Here is a 23601-nt window from a genome sequence, read left to right as displayed (position 1 = left end):
TGCTGTTTTTCCACCCACCTCTTTCACGGAAGCAGATATGAATATGAAAGCTCAGCAGAGCTGGTTTGTGCAGCCCATGTAAAACTGGGATCAAGCCATCCTTATTTCCCTGGTGTCAGAGCACACAGCGCAGAGCTTGGACCACATGTCTGCTTGGGGATGAGTAGAGTGATGCAAAGCACATGTGACCCTGCTCTCCTTGCTGGGGTAGGAGCCTGTGTGTTCTGTCCCCAATAACCATCATGCCCTTCTACTAAAAATAAATGCCTTGTCTCTGTTTCTGTGCCCTTTGCGCAGCATAGGTGAGAGAGGCGGGAGTGCAGGTGCAGAAGGAGCCTATGTGTGTGTTACCCTCCAGACAAGCTGAGCTGGAGGGAAGGGTGACGCTCTTTGTACTCCAGTTATGTAGCATTTTCTCCCTCCAGCTCTTCAAATTCCTGTGTTTCTGCAGAAGGAACAGGTGGCAGTCACAGCCCTCCCTCCTCTGGAGCTGGCTCCTGGCCCAGAACAGACCAGGTTGTTTCCAAAATGGGAGCTCTAGTGGTGCAAATTACAGTAAATCTTCACATGTCCCAGTATTGTAAAGAGTGTTCTGTGCTTTGCTGGGTCCAGCTTTAAGTATTCTTGAAGCTTGTGTTCCGTGTCCTAAAATAACTGTGTATGTCTATTGTGTGCCCTCCATAGGAGATCCTTGCTCTTAGGCTTCAGCCTGCAATCATCTTATCTTGCCTGAGTCACCCAATGACCTTGGCAATGGGGCCCAGTGTCCTGATCGGGGTTTGGGGGGGTTGAGTTCTGTTCCTCTGCAGCACTGATGGTGTAGGTGCGCACACAGGCAGGCAGGGCTCAGTTCAGCCAGGGAGCAAATGGTGCTGGCATCAGTATCTTGGCTGCTGGATGCGGCAGTGACCAAGTTTGCAGGCTTCCAGCCAGGATCGCTGTTGCTATAAACAAGAATGGGGTGCATGTAGATCAGATGGGATTAATCTCTCTTCATGTTTGGGAGCAGGAGTCTTTAACCCTGAGCAGGGCTTGGGAGGAGTCAGTACTGCAAAGCAAAGCTATTCAGCCATCCTACCTTTGGCTGCTGGGAGCCCTGAATCAGAGCTCAGAGGGGAGGGATGACAGAATTTAGCACTTAGTGCTTCTGGTATGGATCTGTGGAGCCGTATGTTCTGTGCAGGGAAGTCTCATGTGTGGCTTTTCAGGCCACAGCAATTCACGTGGCTTTGTGGATTCAGAGCATTGGCTTTGTTGGACAAGGACTGGATTGCAGGCACTCTCGGTTTGTCTCCCCCTCCCCACAGCTGCCCTGAGGGATGCTGGTCACATTCATGGCGGCCCCTCTGCAGGAAAGGAGGGCTGTGCTGCTGCAGAGAAGCACTGACATGCAGTTACATTCTCGCAGTGTGTGTGACCCATCATGCACCTTCCAGCCAAACCTGATGTGGTCTCCATAGAGCTTAGTGCAACCCCTCTGTGTTACCTCATTTGGCGCATGACAAATGGTGCATCCTCTTCAGCGAAATGTGCTGTTGCACAGCTCACCCCAGCTACGAGTCCCCTGGGAGGGAGGATGCTGGCACGGATGCTCTGCCGCGTGTTCTGATCTCAGCTCTGCCTGGAGCTTGTTTTGTTGTGCCAGTCTGCTGGGTGGAATAAGTGCTTAAGCCTTGCCCCAGATCCTGGTGGGAGCTCCAGTGAGACTCCCCAGTGTGGCGCTAATCTCAGTGCCTTGGCAGCACGCACAGGATGGCCATCCTTCTGTGGTGAACCTGGAGCAAGCACTTTTGTTTCCCAGCCCTTGAGTGGATGACAGTTGCCTTTGTACTGCTGAATTTCTTCCCATTTCTGTTATTCAAGATCATCCAGTTCTTTCCATATTGTGTCCCTCTCCTCCCTCTGTTGATGCTGCCTCCCAGCCTGCAGCCTCATGAGCATTTCTGTGGGCTCTCTCCCTCTTCACTCAAATGCTGAAATATCTCTCGAGGCTAACGCATAAAGAACTGTACCGGGGATTTCTCCTCTAGCTAATACTGCTTTTTAGTGCTACCCTTTATCTCTGCTTTAGCCTATCCTTTAGTTAGGAAGGACTCCTGCCTTTCTAGTTCAAGTAACAGTTTCCTGGGGATGTTTTTCTCTAGGACTCCACACACGTCTGGTCAGTTTGCTCCTTAAAACAGAAGATGACATCTCAAGGAGCTCTAGAGTATTTTAGCCCCACTCTTTGCTCTCCGCTTTGCTGTCTTTCCAGTGAAGGTGGCTGGCTGGCTCAGGTCCTTGAGAGACGAGGCCATGCTCTGTATGGGAGAGGAGTCTTGGTTCTGACTCACTTATTGCCTGGATCACTGCCACGTCTGTCTGTCTTGCAGAAGTGATTGAGCCTCTGTGCTCTGTTCATTTGGCTTAATAAAATAAGAGACCAGAGAGACTGTGACGTGTACTGGATTTTATATGTGATACCTCACTTTGGGTGTCCTCCTTGTCTCTCTCAGATGTACGGCAGTAGCAGATCTTATTTTGAGACCTTTTCACAGTAAAAGCCTGGCTGTGAGTGTTTCTCTGCACACAGCTTGTGAAAAGCCTGCTGACCAAAGAGGCTGCTCTGCAGGATCAGGCTTGTTTCCATTTGAAAAGGACAGAGCGTTTCTCCCTTGCTGACGGTACAGGCTTTAATGCTTCTCTAGTCAGGACTCCAGCCAGGACCACAACTTGCATCAGAGCTTCTGCTGCTTGGCTCTGGTGCCTCTCGCCCAGCGGGGAGTGTGTGCAGGGGAGAGACTGCCTGGAAATCCACACATTGCAGTCCCCATCCTGCGAGCCCTCTGGATGGCTCTTTGCCTTTGACATTCAAGGGTTCTCCTCTCAAATCCATTCTTGGCTGAAAGGAGAGGTTTTTATAGCATTTGAATTTTCTTGAGCACTGATCTCCCCTGCTGAATGTAAAAATGTGCCATTCCTGTCGCACTTACTCCCTTAGAGACATATGTCCAAGAACTGACTTAAGGTTGTTGCGAAGCCTGGCGTGTTGTTCTAGTCTCTCTATCCAGGGAGTTCCCATCAGGATTGCAAATGCAGGTTTCATCCTGCCAGTGCCAAGCAGGTCAGGATTCTCCATACCTCGGTGCATATCAGGTGGGTTTAGCTCACATGGGCAAACCAAATTTACTGTGGCCCTGGGAGGCAGAGCATCACTGAAAGCAGGCTTGCACCCTCTGGGTTCAGCCCACGGCCAAAGCAGCCCTGAATCATGCTCAGTGCTCTGCTGAGCATCTTTTCTCCATTCCTTATATTTTCAATTTGTCCTTCCCCACAGCTTCCTTGAAATGATGGAAGCCCGAAGTCGAGGACACGCGTCGCCACTGACAACTAACGGGCAGAGCCCCTCCTCTGGCTCCCAGTCACCCATAGTCCCTCCAAGCTCCGCATCGACGGGCAGCTCCAGCCCGGGCACCCCGCAGCCACCGCAGCCGCTCTCCACAAGCTCCACCATCTCTCCTGAACCCCCCGCATCTTTTTCACCAGTGCCTGCACCCGAAGCCCAGCCGCCGCACGCGCCTCCACCAGCTGCAGCCTCCCTTGCACCACCAGCTGCAGCCCCACCACCAAAGCGCAGCATCATTTCCCGTCTGTTTGGGACATCCGCATCGGACCCCTCGCCTCCACAGCCAGGTAGGTGCTGAGTGCGGTGTCTCAGGCAGGGCATCACCTGTGGGTATTTCTCCATTCTCCTTTCGTTTTTCCCTGGGGGAGTCTGAGCAAAGAGGAGTCTGAAGAGTCCTGTGTGTGCAGCATGGATCTGAGGAGCGCTGTGCTGTCACTCTTTTTATTCCTACTTGGCATTTTGGTTTGTCTCTCTGCTGGGCTCAGACACAGACTGTGTCCATCCAACTGGGGGGTGGCTGTCACCTGCAGGAAGGTATTGAACACACAGGGATGCTGCTAAAATAAATGTCAGCTTCTAACCGCATGCCTCGACTAGCCCAGGAAGGCCATAGATCTCTTGGAGTGAGTCCAGAGGAGCTCATGGAGATGATCCGAGGGCTGGAGCAACTCCCATATGAGGACAGGCTGAGAGAGTTGGGTTTGTTCAGAGAAGAGAAGGCTGTGGGGAGACCTTACAGCAGCTTCCAGTACTGAAAGGAAAAGCTGTGGAGGGGCTCTTGATCAGGGAGTGCAGGGATAGGATGAGGGGAACAATTTTTGAGCTGAAAGATTGGAGATCGAGGTGAGTTCTTAGAAAGAAATGTTTTCCCATGAGTGTGGGGCCCAGGTTGCCCAGAGCAGTGGTGGCTGCCCCATCCCTGGAGATGTTGAAGGCCAGGTTGGATGGGCCTTGGAGCAGGCTGGTCTAGTGGAAGGTATCCCTGTGCATGACAAGGGGTTGGAACTGGGTGATCTTTAAGGTCCCTCCCAACCCAGCCTATTCCATGATTCTCTTCTATGAACAGCAGCTCGCATTGTCAGCACAGCTAATGGAAACTGTCTTCACAAAAGTTCAGCAGCTCAAAGGGGCTCCTATGTGTTAACGAAGCCATCAGAGTGCTGATTTTAAAGGTTATTCAGCCAGAAATGATCACGTAAGTCCAGGCTCTGCACAGAATTCCCCTCTGGGGAAAAGTTCTCCTTCAGAGCTGCTCTGAGGAGGAGGGCAGCCCACCTCGGCTCCCTCCTCAGCACCAGGACGCAGTGGAGCAAAGGCACAGAGTGATCAGACCAAGTCCCTGCCAGACAACATTGCAGGGCAGAGGCATTGAGGGTTTTGTTGCATGCACTTTTACTGATCTGGACCTTAATTTGCCTGTCCCAGTCGTTCTGTTTGCAAAGCTAAGTGGGGCTGCAGAGCTGGCACTGCCTAGAACTTGTTAGCATGCCACGGGTTGAATCATCCTTTGGAAATACCTTCTCTTTCAAACTGTCAATCCCTGGAGCTCACAGCACTTTCAAGACACCCACAGAAAGAAAGGAGGAGGTGCTGGGAACATGGGTTGCAGTTTCAGATACTGAAATCTTTTGGTTTTACGTTTGCATGGAATGTTCTGCAACCTGAACTTGTTCCCAGGTGTGACACAGTGTAGCCATTCCAGTTAGTTGGTGCCTTCCTACCCAGCAAACAAAGAGAAGCAAATATTAGAGATCCCTTGTTAATAAAAACCCTTTGTCATGTTGGTATGGAGAAAACAGACATGTGGGCTGCTACCAGCATTACAGTCTTTGACGTTTGTTTTTTTCTTATTATTTTTAAATCTGTCACTTCACTCGAGATCTGGTTTAGGCTTGGGGCCCGCAGTCCTGGTGTCTCAAGGGTGTGTTTTTGGCAGCTAAGGAAAGCTGAGCTGTCAGTGCTATCAGGTTTAGGTAGCGTGTCAAGGGTCTGCACCTCTGCAGGAACACGCCTATGGAGCAGCTTGTTGGGAAGCAGCTGGAAAATTGCTGTCACAAAACAATACTTTTTTGTATGGGAGCTGGTATTGAAGCTTTCCCTTGAAGTCTTGCAATAGTAATTCTTTTGGCTGTGTTTTTTTCTTACACCAGTGCTACTCCCTGGCATTGGTAATAGTGTTATTTGTATGCAGAAGTGATCTGAAAGCTGTACTGGTAGAGCAAAACCTAGAAAAACATCCCAGTCTCATTCACCAGAAGAGCCTGGATGTGAGGTCCGTTCCAGGCAGGAGAGAAAGGTTGAATATGGTAAATTCTGAACAGGTTCATCTCTTTCGGCCTCTTCATTACACGAGTTTCATGGGGTTTCGTCCAGATACTTTGAGGATGGTTAATGGTGTCACTAAAACAGGCTGTATTAAAGCAAGTCTATGCAAAGTAGCTCTTTAGATTTTGATTACACAGGCATCTAAAAGAACAGTGCGAAAACCCCTGCCTTTGACAGTTGGAAAAGCAAGAGGAGGGGAGCAGGTGAGCTGAACAGTCTGGAAAAAATAAGAGGATAATGAAGGGACATTGGAGAGGAGCAGCGCACGCAGTGTGGGTATGACATCTGGCCATAGGACGGTCTGTCACAGCCCTCGCTGCTGAGCGGAGTCAGCTGCCCTACTGGAGATACTTTCAGACTGTTCAAGAGCCTAGGTCAGCCCAGTGCATTTCAAACCACAGCGGTGTGCGTGGGCTGAGTGCTTTTGTGCAGGATTCTGGGCTGTTTGGAGCATCCTGTTTGCAGCCTTCCTCCCCCTTTCCCTGTAGCCAAGGTCCTGCTTCCTGGGCAGGAGAGATCTGTAAAACGCAAATTGCTGTCTTGCTTGTGGTGAACCCTGTGTTTGACAAGTGCTGTTGCTAACACAGATCCTGCTGCTGCCACTCCTCCTCCCCACCCTGCAGCCCCTGTGAAAGTCCAGAGTGTGGAGGACTTTGTTCCTGATGACAGCCTGGACCACAGCTTCCTAGAAGACCCAGGCCCACAGAAGGACAAAGGGAAACTGCAGGCTAAACACCATGTCGATAGCGAAAGGTAAGGAGAGGAGGATGGAGGGAGGGTAGGGTGGGGATGTGTCTGGATGTGCAGTCTGAATGGTGCCTTGAGCCTGGCTGACCTGTTGGGATGGCTCAGAAAGTGATGCAGAGCCATCAGCTGCCCCCGAGCCTTTCTGGCTGTGGGACAGTCAGTCACAGCGTTCGCTGTCTCCCAGTTAAAGGTACACACTGCTCCCTGGGAATGAGAAACAGCAATCAAAGTGTTTGGGTCCAGAAGGGATTTCCCTTCTGCCTGTCCTGATCTGGTTGGAGATGTCCCTGACCTTGGCAGGGTGTTGGAACTGGATGGGCTTTGAAGGTCCCTTCCAACCCAAACTGTCGCATGAGGCTGTGATTCCGTAACTCCTCTGGCTCAGAGCTGTGCTTACACTGTAGGCTGGATTTTCTTTTTTTTTCCTTTTCTTTTTTTTTTTCTTTTCTGGGCTTTGATGTTTTTTAACCAAGAAACCGGGAGAAGGGATTGTATCTGCTGAGCTGCTCAGACAAGATGTGCAGCGAGCTTTCTGAGAGCAGACTGTCACCGAGGAGGTGACCTCAGCAAACTCAGAGGCTCTGCAGCCCTCTGCTTCGAACAGCCCTTACCGGCTGGCTCTTGTCATCTTCACTGGATTAACCAGGAGAGTAATTAAGCGATGACACAGCTCATCTCTGAGTGTGGTGGGTTCTGTCTTTTGACATTTTTGTCATGATTCAGTGTTTTCTAGTTCAACCACAACAACTCGAAATCAGTGCTGTGTGTGAGGCGTGATGCCTGTCTGAGGCCGGTAAGCCTGGATCATCATCCCTTGTGATTGCAGAACACAGGGATGTGTTAAAAAGAGAAAAAAAGAAATAAAGAAATTTAAAAAGGTGGTGGTTGCTAGCAGTGTGCTGCGCTACAGAGTGTCTGCCCTGCGGCGGGGGCTGAGCTGGGGTGTTTTCTCTGTCTTAACAAGGAAATGTCAGGAGAACCAAGCCCGACCTTCCTGGTATTTGCTGGAGGACTGAGTCCTGTGCCCTCAGAGCTCCTGAGCTTCAGTTCTGGCTGTGGGGAGGAGGCAGGGTGGTCAACAGAGGCTTCTCTTCTCCAGAACGCCAGGCATTAAACTACACCAACAGCAAACATCTCAAAGAGTAGTGCAGGAACCCTGCTCCTTGATTGTAGGTTGTCATGTTATTGGCTGCTGTGATGCCCCTCTGCACTCTGTCCCCAGGCTTGGTAGCGTTCCAGCCATATGAGCTGGTGGGGGCAGAAAGAGAGAGAACTTTGGGCTTTCACAGAGCACATAGAGGACCCTCGTTCACAACTTCATCCAGCACCTTTGAGCTTTCACAGAGCGTGGAGAGGACACTGGTTCACAGCTTCATCCAACACCTTTGGGCTTTTACGGAGCACAGAGCGGACACTTGTTCACAGCTTGTCCTTTGGTGACAGTGGTAGCCATCTGCGGTTAGACCAGCTCTGCTTCCCTAGAAGATCATGCAGCACATCCCTGCTAATTCAGATGCTCACTCATTCTCTGCAGCTGGGCTTCCATGTCCTGCTCTGGTTTCTCCTGTAGTTCACACAGTTCTCTCAGTGGTCTGGCAACTCTGTTTCTTGCCGAAGAAGGCCTACCATGATAAGCCAGATGTTCTGGAATTCAGAGATGTGGATGTGGTTCCTACCATCACCTGCAATGACTGATTTCCTTCAGGATGCAAATTACAACCCTGTGACGCCCAGGAGCAACATGAGTTCTGTAAGCACCATCCCTAATGATCAGCTTCTGCTGCAGTGAGTGGGTTGTTGTAGCTGCAACAAAATCTACTGCTGCAGAAATTTGTCTCTGACCTAAAGAACACACAAGTTCTCTTGTGAAACCACTCAGACCTATTGGGGATTTTATTGGTTTTAAAAAACAGAGTGCTGGAAGCTGTTTCTCCCTTGCATCTGAGTGAGGAACAAAGCCTGAGGACATAGAGATGTGTTCAGGTCTCCCGACCGTTTCTGAGCAGATATCTGAGTGTTGAACTTAGGCAGCTTGCCAGCATTTCTCCTGGGTGTGCTGTAACCAAGGGTAAGCTCTGAAACTGCAGAGCTGTTGGAGATGTGGCAGAATAACAGGCTCTGCGTTGAGAACTTGAGAAGTCATTTCTCTCACCCAAAATAGTGGAGTTGCCTGGCTGTCCGTATGTGAGACTCACAGTCAGCTCATGCAAGAACACCTCAGCGCACAGTGTTTCACGCATGAAGCAGAGATTGTTACAGCCACAGAGTCACAGAGGTTGGAAGGCACCTCTGGAGATCATCTGGTCCAATCTCTCTGCTCAGCCAGGGCCACCCAGAGCTGGTTGCCCAGAATCACATCCAGGTGGCTTTTAAATATCTCCGTGGATGGAGACTCCATAGCCTGGGTGAAATTCCTCCCAGGTTACTCATCCTTGCATCCACCCCCTCTATACTTTGGGTTTGTGTTTGATTTTGTCCAGGAGCTCCTTGTTCATTCATGCAGACCTCCTAGCATTTTTGCCTGACTCCTTAGACGTTGGGGTGGCCGCTGTTGAGCTTGGAGGAGCTGATCCCTGACTATAAACCAAGTTTCTTGGGCCCTTCTTCCCTCCAGGACCTTACCTCACAGGACTCTGCCAGGCAGATCTTTGAAGAAGCCAAAAGCTGCCCTCCTGAATCCAGGAAGGAGGAACGTTAGGAAAAAGCACCTTTTTTTCCAGAGCGTGCCAGCAGTGAGGAATGCACCCATACCTGCAGAACGGGGCTGCTCTTGCCCAGAGATCTGACAGCTGCTGAGATTCAGACAGCTTTGGGTGTTGCTGTAGCTAAATCCCAGCACGGATCCATGGAGATTAATAGAGTCCTGGGGTTTGTTTAATGGCACATCATGGTTCTCTGGCTTGGAATAAAGAGAGCTCCCCCAGTTAGTTCCCTTAATGGCTAATTAGCAAGGCAGTTCAGCCTCCCGCTTTGCTGTTTCAAAACTTAATTTGCCACTCTGTAGCCCTATGCCCTGAGCTGCTGTGGCTGTGGTTTTACCAGAGGAGCTGATCTGGCTCCAGATAGGCTCCCCTTCGCTCCCGTTGGGTCCATCTGGCCTGGGTCCATGGGTGGGGGCTGTGGGTGTCTGAAAGTGACTTTATGCTGTCCCTGACAGTATTCCTGTTCTGTCTCCTCAACATCCCAGATATTTATCGTAAACATTGATTAGATTTCCTTGTCTTTGCATCTGAGCTGGTTCTGTGCTTTCACGTCTCTGTTATTGGTGCAGTGGTACCGAGCTGCACTCCGCTGGGTGAGGGAGGCTGAGGACACTGGTTCACACTGGAAGACCCCCATTTCCTAGAATGTGGCCATGCAAACTCATCCTGTGGCTTGTGATTCCCTCAGCTTACCTGCTTTATTAGGGTTTGGGGTTTTCCTCTTTCTCTGGTCTGAAAAACTGCCGTGGCAGGAGGATTCCACAGGCTGCCCATGGAGCTGGCTCTTGCCACACGGCAGGGCTGGTGGAACATGGTCAGTCTGGGTTCGAGACCACGGGCTCGGCAGGATTCCTCTCGTGCCCAGCGGCTGTTCTATGCACACGACACAGGGCTCACTGAGGAAGCCCCAATGTGCTCTGTGATCACTGGCTCAGATGCAGACCTCGGTGAGTGTAGTTGTTTTCGGTGGGTACCTGCGCCTGCAGACATGTTGGCTCAGCACTAACACAGGCTTGGCCATGCATCAGGCGTTGGAGAGAGCGGTGTAATGTGCTTAGTTTTGTATGTTCTGAATTCCTTCCAGCTGGAACCCCAGGACCACAAGCTGATCCTAATTTTGCATTGTCAGACCTTGTTTGGATTGCAGCAGTGATTTTCCTGACATATATTCACTCCATTGCTTTGCTCCTGAGTTGTCACTCAACAATTTGCGTGGAAGTTATAGATGAAGGCAGCGCATTCGTTGCAAAGGGCAGTGACCCATTTTGTGCGGGTGTGCGTACACACGTGGATGGGCCGTTTGGACTGGAAATGCTTTAAAGGCTGCAAGTCTTGTCTGGTGCGTGATGTAAGGACAGTGGCAGTGATCTCTGAGAGTCCCCGTGCTTAATAGAGCAGTGATGTGTTAAAGAAACGCAGTGTCACTCTTCCAGAATGATATCTTGCCATTGTTAGGAACCAACTCCATCTTCTCTGCCGCGCACTTCAAGAGGAAACCCTGCCAGCGTTTCACAGATCTCAGGAACCGCTCGCTTGTATTTCCTCCAGCCTCACATGCTGGTTTGGGCACCAGTTTTTGCCTCCTTTGTCTGGGACAGGCTGTGTGCCACCTTTCTGGCGCAGGTTGAGAGCAGCAGTGTTAGCAAGTCTGGGGCTTTCAGCAGCCTGGCTGTGCTCACTGGGAGCTGCACTGTGAGCCCAGAAAGCAGAAGGATCCACACCAGGAGCGGAAAAGGGACTGGATGTCCCCAGTGTGCTGATGGTGGCTCTCTAACCCAGACACGCATCTGCTGTCAATATTCTGCACCAGTGGTGGCAAGCGTGATGTCCTCTGTATCACAAATAACTGCATTGTCTGCAGGCAGAGGTAGTAATTCTTTAAAACTAATTTGTAAACCAGTAACCAGCCCTGAGAAGAGGCAGAGTGAGTGACACAATCAGCGGGGCTGTGTTTGGGCCTCGGCATTTCCCACTCCATCAGCTCACCGTCCTCCACTGTCTTTTCTAGTGCGGGCCACGTGCTACTGGCTGGGAACAGCCTAGGGACTTGGAACAGCCTACTGACTTGGAGCACCCTAGGGACTGGGAACACCATCTCCTTCCAGACTAAGGATTTTAGGATTTTGTGAAGCCTTTTGGGCCTCTCAAATCTAATCTGTTCAACACTATAATCATTCTGGTTTGTCTCTCCATAACAAAGAGGGCTGTCTTTGTACAATCCATATCAAGTCATTAAGGGAATATTGTGTGTGGTGGGATATCGGGAAGGAACTAGATATCTCTTGCAGATAAAGGGAATAGAATGAGGAAAGGTGATGCAAAGGCTTGTCAGTCAAGCCTGGGCAAACTTCTGTATTCCTGACACGAGCAAATCCTTCAGAAAATATTGCAGTTGTTGAGTCCTGGGGACATTCAGACGAGAATCCTCGACTGGTAATTTGAGCTGTGAAGCTCTTGATCAAGGTGCCTCTGAACACAAGTGTGTTACATCCAGGGAGTCTGACAGGCTCCCAGCTCTAAAAGTGCGTCCTTAGGTTAATTTAATTTGGGGAAAGTTAACGCGTGGTTACGATGTCTGGGAACCGCCTGCTCCAGGGAGCAGAAGAGAAACAGAAGCAATTTCAGGCAGTGAATAGCTGCGAGTGAATTCACGTAGCAGTAGCAGTGTGTGATGGGGTTTAATTACAGGGTGTGGGGGTTGAGGGAGTGTCACGGTTTAGCCCTGGCCTGGCCAATTTCAGCAGCTAAAACCAAGCAGTTGGGCTCCCAGTTCCCTTCCTCCCTCCCACCATCCCTGGGGAAAGGGAAATGGGAGAAAAAGACTTGCAGGTTGGAAGACAAAGCTACAGTTTTAATGAAATAATAATAATAATAATACACTGGTAAAATCTTTACAAGTATATGAGGTCACGCCCCCACCCCTCAATGACTCCATCCCCATAGAAGCTGAAACGAGGGAAAGGGTCCAAGGCTGGAGGCCGCTGGGCTCGGGGTCTGGATTCAGGAACACACGGATCCGGGATCAGGGGCAAACAGACGGACGAGGTCCTCACTGGACGCTGGCCATTGCAGAAGAGAGTGAGACCCTCATGATCTCAGTTTCTACCGAGTGCAGGATCTATGGGTTGGAATCCCCTGTTGGTCAGTTTGGGGTCACCTCTCCTGTCTGCTCCCCCCTGCAGCTGTGGCCTTTTCCACCTCTTTCCCTTACGGCTCCACCAGCTCCAGGGTGGCCTTGGCTACCACAGGGATAAGTGTGAGCAACAGCCTTTCTGCATCCCAGTGCCCCGTGTGATCCCTGCCAGAGATAAACTGTCTGAAAACATGCAGTGAACTTTCAGAAAATGAAGTTACTTGGATGAGAGTGAGCTGAAGTCAGAAACTGGTTCTGCTTCAGCTCAAACCAGAACAGGGAGGCAATTCCCCCAGTTTAATTGGCTGATCTTGGCATGTTGGACCAGAGGTGTTCCAACAGAGCCAAAGCAACAGGAACTGCAGCACTGTTCACCTTTTCCAGCCACTTATATTCAGCTGGAGCAGCGTCAGCCACTCTGCACCACATCCTCCTGCAGCCCATTCTGTGCAGGGCTTGTGCCACCCTGCAGGGTCCAGCCCGAATGGGGCAGAGGGAGGGCTGCCCCAGGCTGAGGGACGTGAGCCCCAGAGATGGCCAGAGAAGCCAAGCGAGTGACAGTCTGCTTGCAAGGGGAGGCACATCTGCCCTGGCACACCCTGGGGCGTCTCTGTCTGACCGTTGTTTGTTTTGCAGTGATGGAGAGGCACCTGGAGGGAACCCCATGGTTGCAGGTTTCCAAGATGACCTGGACCTGGATGACAAAATCCCCAGCAGACCTGTGCTGGCAGCAGAACGGGTGCCCAGCAAGAACATCAACCTCTCCAGTGAGGAAGAGGAGGAGGTGAAGGACTCTAAGGTCACACTCCTACCTGATGAAGACATCGAGCAGGAAAAAAAAAGGTCAGCCTGAATTGTGGGGCTCTGCTGGCCGCTTCTCAGTCCTGCCTGCTGGCCTCTGGGAGATGTTGGTGTCTCCATCAGTCTGTTCCTTCATCTCCGAGCTGGGGCTGCGTTTTATTTCGGTTGTGCCTGCTTTGCACAGTGTTTCCTGCACTGCATCTTGGCAGCGTGCCTGGAGCGCTGGGTTCCTGTGGTCACTGGTGCGTTGCTGTTTAGGAACGGCCCATCCCTTTTCTCCAGTTTGAACACGAGGCTGTGGCTGGTTGTCCAGAGCAGTGCAAGGAGGCCAGAGGAGACGATTCTTGTGGTGAGGAGAGTGGGAATCACTCACCACCCCCTGTGCTGGAGAACAATAGGCTGGGTCACGTTGTCCACATACCACATCTTGGGTGACAGTCAGGCATGGCCCGCTGGTGCGGGCACCTGTGTGGGAGCATCCACAGGGTTGAGGACCATCCTTAGCACTCTGAGTGGCACGTGTTTGAGCACACAGCACCACAATGAGCTGCCTCTCCTGCTGAGATGCACATTGCAGCTCTTGAGGCAGGCTTGGCTGTTAATTGGTGTTTGTACTTTATTTCACACTGTGGGAGTGCGGACAGGCTCTGACAACTTATTTCTTTCTTCTCAGGTCTTCCAGAAATTTTCTGAAACCACAAAGTGAAGCAATTTTGACCAAAGCAACTGACCCGAAGCCTCCTGACAGTTTACCTCCCCGTTCTGGGTCTGAAAGAAACAGCAGCAGCAAGGTGAACACCAGCCTGCCCGCTGCTGCTGCTGCTGCCACCCCAGCAGCCATCCAGGCCCCAAAGACCACTTCCCAAAGCAAAGGACCTGCTCTCAAGCAGAAGGTGGTCAAAGAGGAAAAGCCAGAGGAGTCTGACAGTGATCAAGAGGGACCAATAGCTACTCAGATGCTCTCATTTGTTATGGATGACCCAGACTTTGAAAGCGAGGATTCTGACAGCCAGAAGAAGAAAAAGGTAAATAATGTGCATGAGTTGTTGTGCGCTGCTGCAAAGCTGAGCTTGAAATGCTGAGGGATTTCTCCAAGCAGAGCTTTCATCCGCTCTCCCATCTCTCCACGGCCGTCGCAGTGAGTCAGGTGCTAAGCAACCTGAAGAGACTGATATAAGCACAAACCCACTGATGCTGTGGGTGAAGCCATGCAGCAACAAGGTTTGTGTTTGCAGGTTTTAATGTGCTGTTTATTCACAATAAGTCCAAAACATCGTCAGGCCAGCAGTGCAGACGGTGTAAAATGTAATACAAAGTGAATGGTTTTCCCCGCAAAGCTTAACCGTTGAAGTGTGTGCATGCCAGAGAGGGTGCACAAGTGAGCTCCCTACAGTCAGCCCAGCCATCAAAAGGCCTTAACAAAATTTGCTTGGCAAAGCTCGTTACTAAAGTAGGCAAGGCTCTTGGGGAAGGACTTCCCAGCACAGCCAGGTTAGCTGTAACGTCTCTGAGGTGCTGAACATGTGGGCAGCTGTTCAAGACTGCCTGCAGCAGGAGCGGGAGTTCCCTCTGCACCTATCCTGTGTTAAAGATGGAGAAAACACAAGCATCTTTCTCTGGGTTGGTGGGAACTTGCTGCTGTGGCTCTGGTTATCCCTGATTTCAGTAATCTGCATTCACAGGTGGCAGAGCAATCTCTAGGAACTGTTAACCATGATTTGGGATGAGCAGTTGCTGCCCAAGGGTACTCCTGGTGTCTGCATTAGCGGGTGTTCAGAGTGTTTTATGCATATGCAGCATTCCAGGATCCTGTGGAAAGGACCGTTGTCCCAGTTTCTTTGACCTTGCCTCCACGTCATGCTGTTTATTAAGGAATTTTCTATTCATTTAGCAGTTTCAGTACCTGCTTTTCCCAGCACTGTAATATGAAAGCAAAAGTATTTGCAGTGAGTTTACTTCTCGCAGCACACAATGGTGAGAAATAGGGTTCATGTAGGAGCTTGGATCGCTACAGTGTCAGGGAGATGCCCCACAATCTGAGAATGCTTTCCAGGTTCACGGTTTCGCAGGCAGGGAAAGCAGCAAAACCACCATCATTAGCCAGGAGGAGGAGACAGCATTGCCTGGACCAGCAGCAGCGTGAGGTTGTGTTGGGTCAGGACAGAGGGTACAAAGAAAGGGTGGGTAATGAATTCTGATGGGGATCAGTTGGCAGGTATCAGAAAACCATTAAACTTAATTTCTATTCCCATCGTGCAGAGACAGAGGATTTTTGGGTGATGTCCAGTCTCTGCAGCATCCTAGGTTTTAGCCCATATTGAAAGGACAGATTTGCCCTGGGAGCACATTCCCTTTTGACTCTGTGAAGTCTCTGCAAACACAGGCCACCCCCTTAGCCCACCTGCACGGGACCTCTGGTGTGCGAGACCCCACAGAGCTATGCAGGAGAAAGATTTTGTCTGCCAGGTTTTCAGCCTGTTAGGTTGGATTTTCCTCAAAGCAAAGGTGCCTCTCTGGGGCAGGTAAAGGCTGATGCTGTTGAGCAAACACAGTTGAAGGTCTCATTTTATCCCTTTGCATCAAAAATTTGATTTTGATAGCACAAATGTTAAGTTATTAGAGCACACTTTCCAGCAGTGGCACTACTGAGACATTTTACCCAGGCAAGGAATAGAGCTGATAAGATCAAGGGCGCTGATTTCCAGGCAATAACAGCTCAGTTCAGCTGCCATTGCCCTCCCTCCTCCTCCCCTGCTGAGTTCTGATGGCTTCATATAAAAAATGCTTAGAGATTTTGGCTGAAAGATTCTTCTGTGTTGTCTGCCTTTCCCTGTCTGTAGGATGAATTCCCAGTCCGGGAAGATCTCTCTGAAATATCCGATGACGATACCTCGTTGGCCCAGCCGCCCCAGCCTGTGAAATCAGCAGTCCACTCCTTTAAACTGAAAAATGACTCGGATCTCTTTGGTTTGGGTTTGGAAGAAGCTGGTCCTAAGGAGAGCAGTGAGGAAGGTAAAGGTCACACCTTCCTTCCACTCTTGCTGATTTTGGTTGTCAGACATCTGTTTGTTCAAAAATGGTTCCAGGGTGCAAGCAAACCGATTTGCACTAAAGAAAATATCCTGTAACCTCATACAGTGCCCTGTGTGAGTCTTTAATGTGATTTAACACAGCATAAATAACTTTCTTTAAGTTTTTCCCCATGGGGAGTTGGGGGAGCAGGGCTCATCCATGACATCAGCCCTGTATTATTTCTGCCCCAGCTGGAAGCAGGAGCACAGCTTTATGAAGCTGCATGAGGCTTCTCACTCAGCCTCGCAGCCTGGGAAGAGGCACTCTGCACCACAGTGTCCACCCCCTCAAGAATTTGGATCAATCTGAGCAAAAAGCTCTGACAGATCCTGCCAATTCACTCTTCTATTTTTGGGAAAGGTGGGGTGGGGTTCTGATCACAACCTAAGCATTCATTGGGCTTTTCTTTTTTTCCTCATCCCCTAAGGGAACAAATCTTACTCGCACAGATAATTTCTGCTGTCTTGGCATTACTGCAAAGCAACTTCCTATAGATCTGCCCCTGATGGCACCATGGAAGATGATAAGTTAAAGACTTAAAAGGAGAAAAAACTGTAAGGAGCACCAGAGCAAGATCTGTTTGAGTAACTATTCTGAAAGTGTAAGCAAGGTGTCACAGGCTGCAACGGCTTCATCAGCTTTGTCACTTTGAGCTGATGAATAGCACAGTTTGAAATAGTTCCAAGTGCATCTGCAGAGGCCCATGTCAATAAAATGACTTCAGTGTAGCATCTTTAATAATTCAGCGTGGGTTTCTCCTATCTCCTCTTTCTTGGATAAGTATAAAAACACATCTTGGTAGTCAGTCAGCTGGATCTTGAGCAATAATTAGACTTTTCCATGGCTGACTAGTATTTGCAGATCAACCACAGAAAGGAATGTGTAGATAAGATGGGCGTTCGAATACACAAGTGAAACGTGGTGCAGTTACAAACCCTTCTGTGAAACAGCCAGGTAGGTGCTCTCCTGATCAAGGAGTCCTTGTGCAAAGGCAGTGGAGGTTTTGCAGTCTAATTAGCAGCCAGGTCAACTACAATAACCTGGGATAGATGGTTTGGCAGTGGTGGACTCTGGGGCTAATTTGATACCGTGAAAGTAGCCATCCCTGTAGAGCAGGGCTGCAGCACTGATGCTATGGCCTCATGGTGCTTAGATTTTCATACAGGGTTTGAACAGCAGTGAGTGCTGGGCTGCTTCCATCGGCTGACATGCTGCCTTCAGTGGTCCTTCCATCGGGAGAGTTGTGGTTGTTGAGCCTGGAGAAGAGAAGGCTCTGGGAAGATCGTAGAGCAGCCTCTCAGTACTGAAAGGAGAAAGCATTCAGCCAAGAGGAAAGCTGGGAAGGGACTCTTGATCAGGAGGTGCCAGGATAGGACAAGGGGGAACAGTTTTAAGCTGAAAGAGGGGCAATTGAAAGGAGATCTTAGGAAAAAATGTTTTGTTGTGAGGGTGGGGAGGTCCTGGCCCAGGTTGCCCAGAGCAGTAGTGGCTGCCCCACCTGGGGGTGTTCACGGCCAGGTTGGATGGGGCTTGGAGCCCCTGATCCAGTGGGAGGTGTCCCTGCCCATGGCGGAGGGGTGGAACTGATGGGCTTGGAGGTCATTCCAACCCAAACCGTTCCATAATTACCAGATGGACTCACAGAGGCACCAGCTGTGCCTGGTGGGATTTCTGTCTGTCTTAGAATATTAAGTAGTCAGAGGGAAATTGTTCCCAGGAGCTCTTCTTTAGTTCTGGAAATAATAACCTGGTCCCCAGTTTCGTCTTTAGACCAGTTTGTATAGCTGGTCTCTGCATTTCCCTGCAGAGAAGGACTAGGGGGTGCTGGTTGATGACAAGCTCACCATGAGCCAGCAATGTATGCTCACAACCCAGAAGGCCAACCACATCCTGAGCTGCATCAAAAGAAGCATGGCCAGTAGGTCAAGGGAAGTGATTCTGCCTCTCTATTCCTCTCTTGTGAGACCTTGTCTGGAGTAATGTGTCCAGTTCTGGAATTATCAATATAAGGATATGGAGCTGTTGAAACAGGTCCAGAGGAGGTTACAATCCAGAGGAGGTTACAAAGATGATCAGAGGGCTGGAGCACCTCCCATACGAGGACAGGCTGAGAGAGTTGGGGTTGTTCAGCCTGGAGAAGGGAAGGCTCCAAGGAGACCTTATAACGACTTTCCGGTACCTGAAAGGGGCTACAAGAAAGCTGGAGAGCGACTGTTCACGAAGTCTTGTAGTGATAGGACTAGGGGCAATGGGTATGAACTGGCGGGGGCATATTTAGGGTAGGCATAAAGGGGAATTTCCTCACCATGAGAGTGATGAGGCACTGGAATAGGTTGCCCAGGGAAGTGGTGGCTGCCCCATCCCTGGAGGTGTTCAAGGCCAGGTTGGAAGGGTTCTTGGCAGCCTGATCTAGTGGGATGTCCCTGCCCACGGCAGGAGGGTTGGAACTGGATGATGTTTAAGGTCCCTTCCAACCCAAACTATTCTATGATTCTATGATTTGTGTCTGGGTAGCTGTGATACAGTGAGCATCCAGTGTTCACGGCACGGAGTAATAGAAGATAACGCTTGTAGTTATCCTAAGTGTATCTGGTTCAGTTGGAGTGTGGGTGTTGGGGCTTGTGCTGGTGTCTAAAGAGACACAGTGTGTCCAGAGGAGTCAGCATCACCTTTGCACAAGACTCCAGGGTGGAGTGTTTTGTTCTCAGAGCAGAATCCCATCTCTTGTGGTTTAAATTGATTAAATGCAATGTTGATTTTTATTTTTTTCATTTGAACAGATAAACAACCTTCTAAGGAGAAAAAGAAGAAGAAAAAGAAAAGCAAAGAGGTACTGTTTAAATCCTCAGAGCTGAGCTGCCATATGATCTCTCAGACAAGGAGAGGCCTGGCCCTGTACAGCATACTCTGTGTACCTGGTGGGCTTCCTTCCATTCTCCATCCCACAGCTGGATCCATGCCTCTCACATTCTGCAGACCATTAAGCACTTTGCAGCTTAAAAGCAAACTTTTAGAACGGTTGCATTTTGAGAAGGCAGTGTGTGAGTTTGTAAAATGGAGGATTAAATAGAGGAGTGCATCCCTGCCAGGCGGGTCTGTTGACAGCACCACGGCTCTGTCCAGGCAGAGGGGTGACCCCGACAGAGCTAGTGGCAGAGGCAGCAAGGGAAGCCCGCAGGAGGCTTTGTCTTTGACATTTCTGCCCGTCCAATACCGCGGTGGTGTTGGGCACAAAATGCCTGACAGACCACTGCTACAGTTAAACCAGATGGTCGTTCTTCTCTGCTGTCCAAACTCGCAGAGGGGTCTTCTGGAATTACCTCCAAGCCAGCCTTGGTAACAGAGGCTTCACCCTAAGAAAGGTTCCCATCAGAGCCAGGTTCCAGGGAGAGAGATGCGGGGTTACTGGAACACTGAGAGGGTTTACTGATAATGCTGTTCTCATTTTGCAGGAAGAGGAGAAGTCGGTGAAGAAAAAGAGCAAACACAAGAAGAGCAAAGAGAAGGAGGAGAACAAAGAAGACAAAAAGAAGAAGAAAAAGAAGAGCAAGGAGAAAAATGAGATAGATGAACTTGAGGCTTTTCTTGGAGGAGGAGGAGCCAGCGTGAGCAAACAGCGAGGAGGTGGGGACTATGAGGAGCTGTAGGCTGGCAGCCTGTAAGCGCAGCGGACTCTTCTCTGGTGGCTGTCTCCATCTTTCCTTAGGAATCACACCAGGACAGGCACAGATGTGTAAAGCTTTGGCCATTTGCTGTGTATTCGCTCAGAACAGAGCTGGCAAAACAAAAGCTTTACATCTGTGTGTGCTGGTCTGGTGCATTCGTTACACAAAGAATATCCAGCTGAGATCTACTTGAGTAAGGGGAAGTCTCGGGGCACGGTTCCCAAGCTTGCTTCCAGGCTGTTGGTTTTTCTCCTTCCAGACATGCCCTGGCAGGGAGCTGGCAGGAGGCAATGGGGACCAGCCTCCTGCCCCACCCCTGCTATATCCCACTCCTTCACACCTGAAGTTCCTATCTTGTTAAGAGGAGTGCAACAAAACATGCCGCATGAACGCATCGTGCTCGCCTGTCTCAAGTCTTTAACTTTTTATCCTTCCTAATTTTTTAATGAGAAAGGTGGTGTTGGCCGTTGCTCCACCCAGCAGCTGATAAGCTTTAAATCAAACAGATCATGCTATGGTACAGCTCTCTGAAATGGCAGCCGTGAGGCCAGAGTGAGAGAGAGTGTGTGTGATTTTGGAGTCCTTGGAACGGGACCTTTCTGCACAGCAGCTTAATTAGCACTCACTGGTGCTGCTGTTGGAATTCATAGAGCCCCATTGATTTCCGTGGCCCCAGTGTCTCAGACACTACACGTAAGCTGCTATGCAGTTTGGGAAAACAATGCAAAGTGCAAAGCTAACCTGAAAAACAGAGAGAAAAATCAGTGCTTTCCTGCATTTCCCACCCTCAAATTTGTGTAGACTAGGATCCCCGCCTTTCAGTACCTCTCAGGGACATGACTCTCACGTGGAAATGAAGATATCCAGAGCTTCAGAACTGTCTACAGGGAAGTGTTAGCATGGCAAGGCATTGGCTTCTCAGGCATTTTACAGTCATGCTGTAACACATGGGCTGCACCCCTGCATGGAGGGACAAACTCTGCAGCTCAGACAGCGTCCTTCCCAGTCCAGTTCCTGCCGAGCCTCCCAGCAGCCAGTGTGCTGGCTTTCCCTGCCCCAAGCGAGGAGCCTTCTCCTACTGTAAGAGTTTGGGAAGCCTTTTCATTTCTGCTTTGGACTTGGGCCCGTGGGCTGGTGCCTGCTCAGCAGCATTGGATGCTGTTGGATGGGCACTACAGGCCAGCCTTTCACACTTGCCTGTGTCTCTGTGAGCAGCCTCTGTGTTTGATGGAGCTCGTTAACTCTCCATACCCACTTTGGTTTTGGTTCTGGTGTCCCTTTCAAAGCTCAGACGGTGATGCTTCATCAAGGTTCTGTGCGTTACATTGCCCTGTTGCTTGCAGGTTGATTTGAGGTTTAGGTTTGTTCCCCCTCTCCCCTTTTTGTTGTAAAATGTCAACCATGAAATCCAATCTTGAGTTTCCTTCTACATCCCTATAAAGCAAGGTGTTCTTTTGATCTGCTGTCCATTCCAGAGTTGTCTTGAACAGCTTTACCTGCAGCCTTTACCTGCTCTGTTTCTTTTTTTTCTTTCCCCAGCCCCCAAAATGCACTTGTAACTGTTGCCCGATAAAAGAAACTGGGTTTTTGCTGCATGAACAGTGTGTTGTTCAGGTCTGTTTGCCATCAGCGTTTGCCTCCTTCTCTGCCTGTTGCTGCATTTCATGTGACGCTGTAGGGAAATTGCATGGGACAGGTCAAACTTTGCACATCTTGGGAGGAAAAGGTGGATGGGGATGCGACTGGTTTGCAGCCTCTCGTTGCGAAAGGGCAGAGCTCCGTCTGGCTGCATTCCTGAAAGCGCTTCTGTTCTGTGAAGATTCTGGGTCATGTTCCATTTTGCATCGAAAAACCTGGTACAGTCCATTCTGACTATAAAGCTCTGTTGTACAACTGCCTCTGTACATCTCCTTCTCCACTGTGAGTGCCTGCTCGGCTCAGGGGCTGCACGCCCCTCCAGGACTGTCGCACAGATGGGCATCCCGCTGCCCCTCCTGCTGTTCCATTCCCACGCTCTGTGGAACACGGCGCTAAATTGAAAATCGTACAAAATGAAAAAAGTTGAGTGTCAAAACCACGTATTTTTTCCCCCAAAACGGAGTTCTGTCCTGAGCAAGCTGCTGTTTCAGGTAGCATGAGGGAGACGGCGGTTTGGTTCAGCTCTAATCCCACGCCAGTGCGGCTCTCGGTTAGCAGAAGGCTGCGCCAGCGCCCGAGTGCCCTGGAAACGCCAATGTTGGCACGGGTTTGTCTTTCACCTGGGCCAGATTTGGCCACTGCAGGAGCCTTTACACTCCCTGCGGCTCCTGTTCCTTGTCAGCACGAGGAGCTGAGACAAAAACAAGTGAAGATGAGTCATTGTGTTCCAGAATACTCCTTGGAAAGAGAAAAGCAGTGGCGGGAGCTGTGCTTAAACCAGAGCCCCCAAGAGTGTGTGCCGTGTTTTGGCTTTGGCAGCAGGACCAGAGAAATCCCTCCCTGTGGGGGAAGCGGGAGCGTGGGGAGCAATAGCAGCAAAAAAACCCTTTTTGCACTTGGACGTTTCCCTTTTTCAGGGAATGCTGAACTGCTTAGGGCTACAGCGTGAGGTGTAAGCCAGCGCTGGCAAGCGTGAATGAGAGGGGAAAGAAACCGACCCTGTCAGATCAGGGCTCTCCTGTGCCCAGTCTTTTGAATAAGCTAAATATAAAAAGTGTGCATACGTGCCTGTCATTATGGGGAAGCTTCTGCAGGATCACGTCGATATAAATAGTCCCTGCAAGCATCTCTAGAGGTACCAGCGAATTTGCTTTTGGGTTTTATCAGTCATCCAAGAAAAAAACCAAGAGCTTGAGGCTGAGGAGCTGCAATTTCTTGTAGTTAATGCTGCCCAGAGCTGCATGCTGTACAAGGTCTCAGTTGGTTTAGAGCAGCAGGAGGGAGAAGTGCAGATTTATTGCTGCGTTTGTGGACTGGCTCCCAGGGCAGCCCTGTCCATGGCGGCTGCTGCCAGAGGCGCCTGCCTGAAAGCTGTGCTGCCCGCTCCCCTGCCTCCCCACCACTGGCTGCTGGGGATCCGCTGGCCCTCAGCCACGCTACAATTGCATCTTGGCTTCCAACGTGCCAGCGTGAAGCCAGAGCAAGGATGATAAGTCATGAGAGGTAACTCGGAGGTCCCCTCTTCCCACCCACTGCGTTTCCCCAGCTGGGATTACTCGGCTGCTGACCCAGCCTCTGCGGTACAAGGGCTGCCTGGTGAGCAGCCGCTGCTCACTCGAGCGTCAGGCTGGTCTGGCAGCCCTCCAGGAGGAGAGGGGAGTAGGGATTTATCCCTCATCTGCAGGAGCTTCTGTGTCAACTCTGCGGACAGGACAATAGCATCCCGCTGGGGCTCTGCTGCTGGCCCAAGACATGGATGGGAGCTGTGCGCCCAGTGCTTATTTTGGGGAGTGTTCCTTGCTGTGCCCATCCCCAGAGAGGGCTGATGCAGCGTGACAGTTAGCAGCTCCTGTCGCTCAGCGGCTCCTGGGCTGTGGCTCAGTGCAGCTGCTGTGACGAGACATGGGTGATGTCGTACTCTGACTGACAGTGATCTCTGTGGGCTTCACAGCTCGCCTTCCATGCTGGCATCCCTGTGGCTCCCCACCTGGGAAGCAATGTCAGCAAGACCTTCCAGCTCACCCTCACCTGAGTGGCCTGGGCTTGACTCCTGTGCTCGGACGTCCTCTCCCCGTGGATTCCTCCTGTGCAAGAGCAGCGCATTCACAGCATCTTCCTCCTGATGGCCCAAGT

General features: G+C 50.5%; 1 protein-coding gene across 2 annotated transcripts in view; it reads left to right on the top strand.

Moving 5' to 3' along the window:
- RABL6 (RAB, member RAS oncogene family like 6) overlaps positions 1–21725 on the top strand; it is a 55851-nt gene extending 34126 nt beyond the window's left edge. For both annotated transcript variants that reach the window (XM_069873089.1, XM_069873090.1), the window contains 7 exons: positions 3317–3672; positions 6298–6463; positions 12929–13135; positions 13767–14118; positions 15934–16105; positions 18946–18995; positions 19618–21725. In XM_069873089.1, the coding sequence (XP_069729190.1) occupies positions 3317–3672; positions 6298–6463; positions 12929–13135; positions 13767–14118; positions 15934–16105; positions 18946–18995; positions 19618–19812 (1498 nt within the window). In that variant the 3' untranslated portion in view covers positions 19813–21725. The remainder of the gene's footprint in view (positions 1–3316; positions 3673–6297; positions 6464–12928; positions 13136–13766; positions 14119–15933; positions 16106–18945; positions 18996–19617) is intronic.
- Positions 21726–23601: the final 1876 nt, after the last annotated feature.

Source organism: Phaenicophaeus curvirostris, chromosome 20, assembly GCF_032191515.1.
Source record: "Phaenicophaeus curvirostris isolate KB17595 chromosome 20, BPBGC_Pcur_1.0, whole genome shotgun sequence".
In the NCBI taxonomy this organism is placed as follows: domain Eukaryota; kingdom Metazoa; phylum Chordata; class Aves; order Cuculiformes; family Cuculidae; genus Phaenicophaeus; species Phaenicophaeus curvirostris.
The sequence above is the reverse complement of the archived record's forward strand: the minus strand, read 5'-3'. Positions and strand labels throughout refer to the sequence as shown.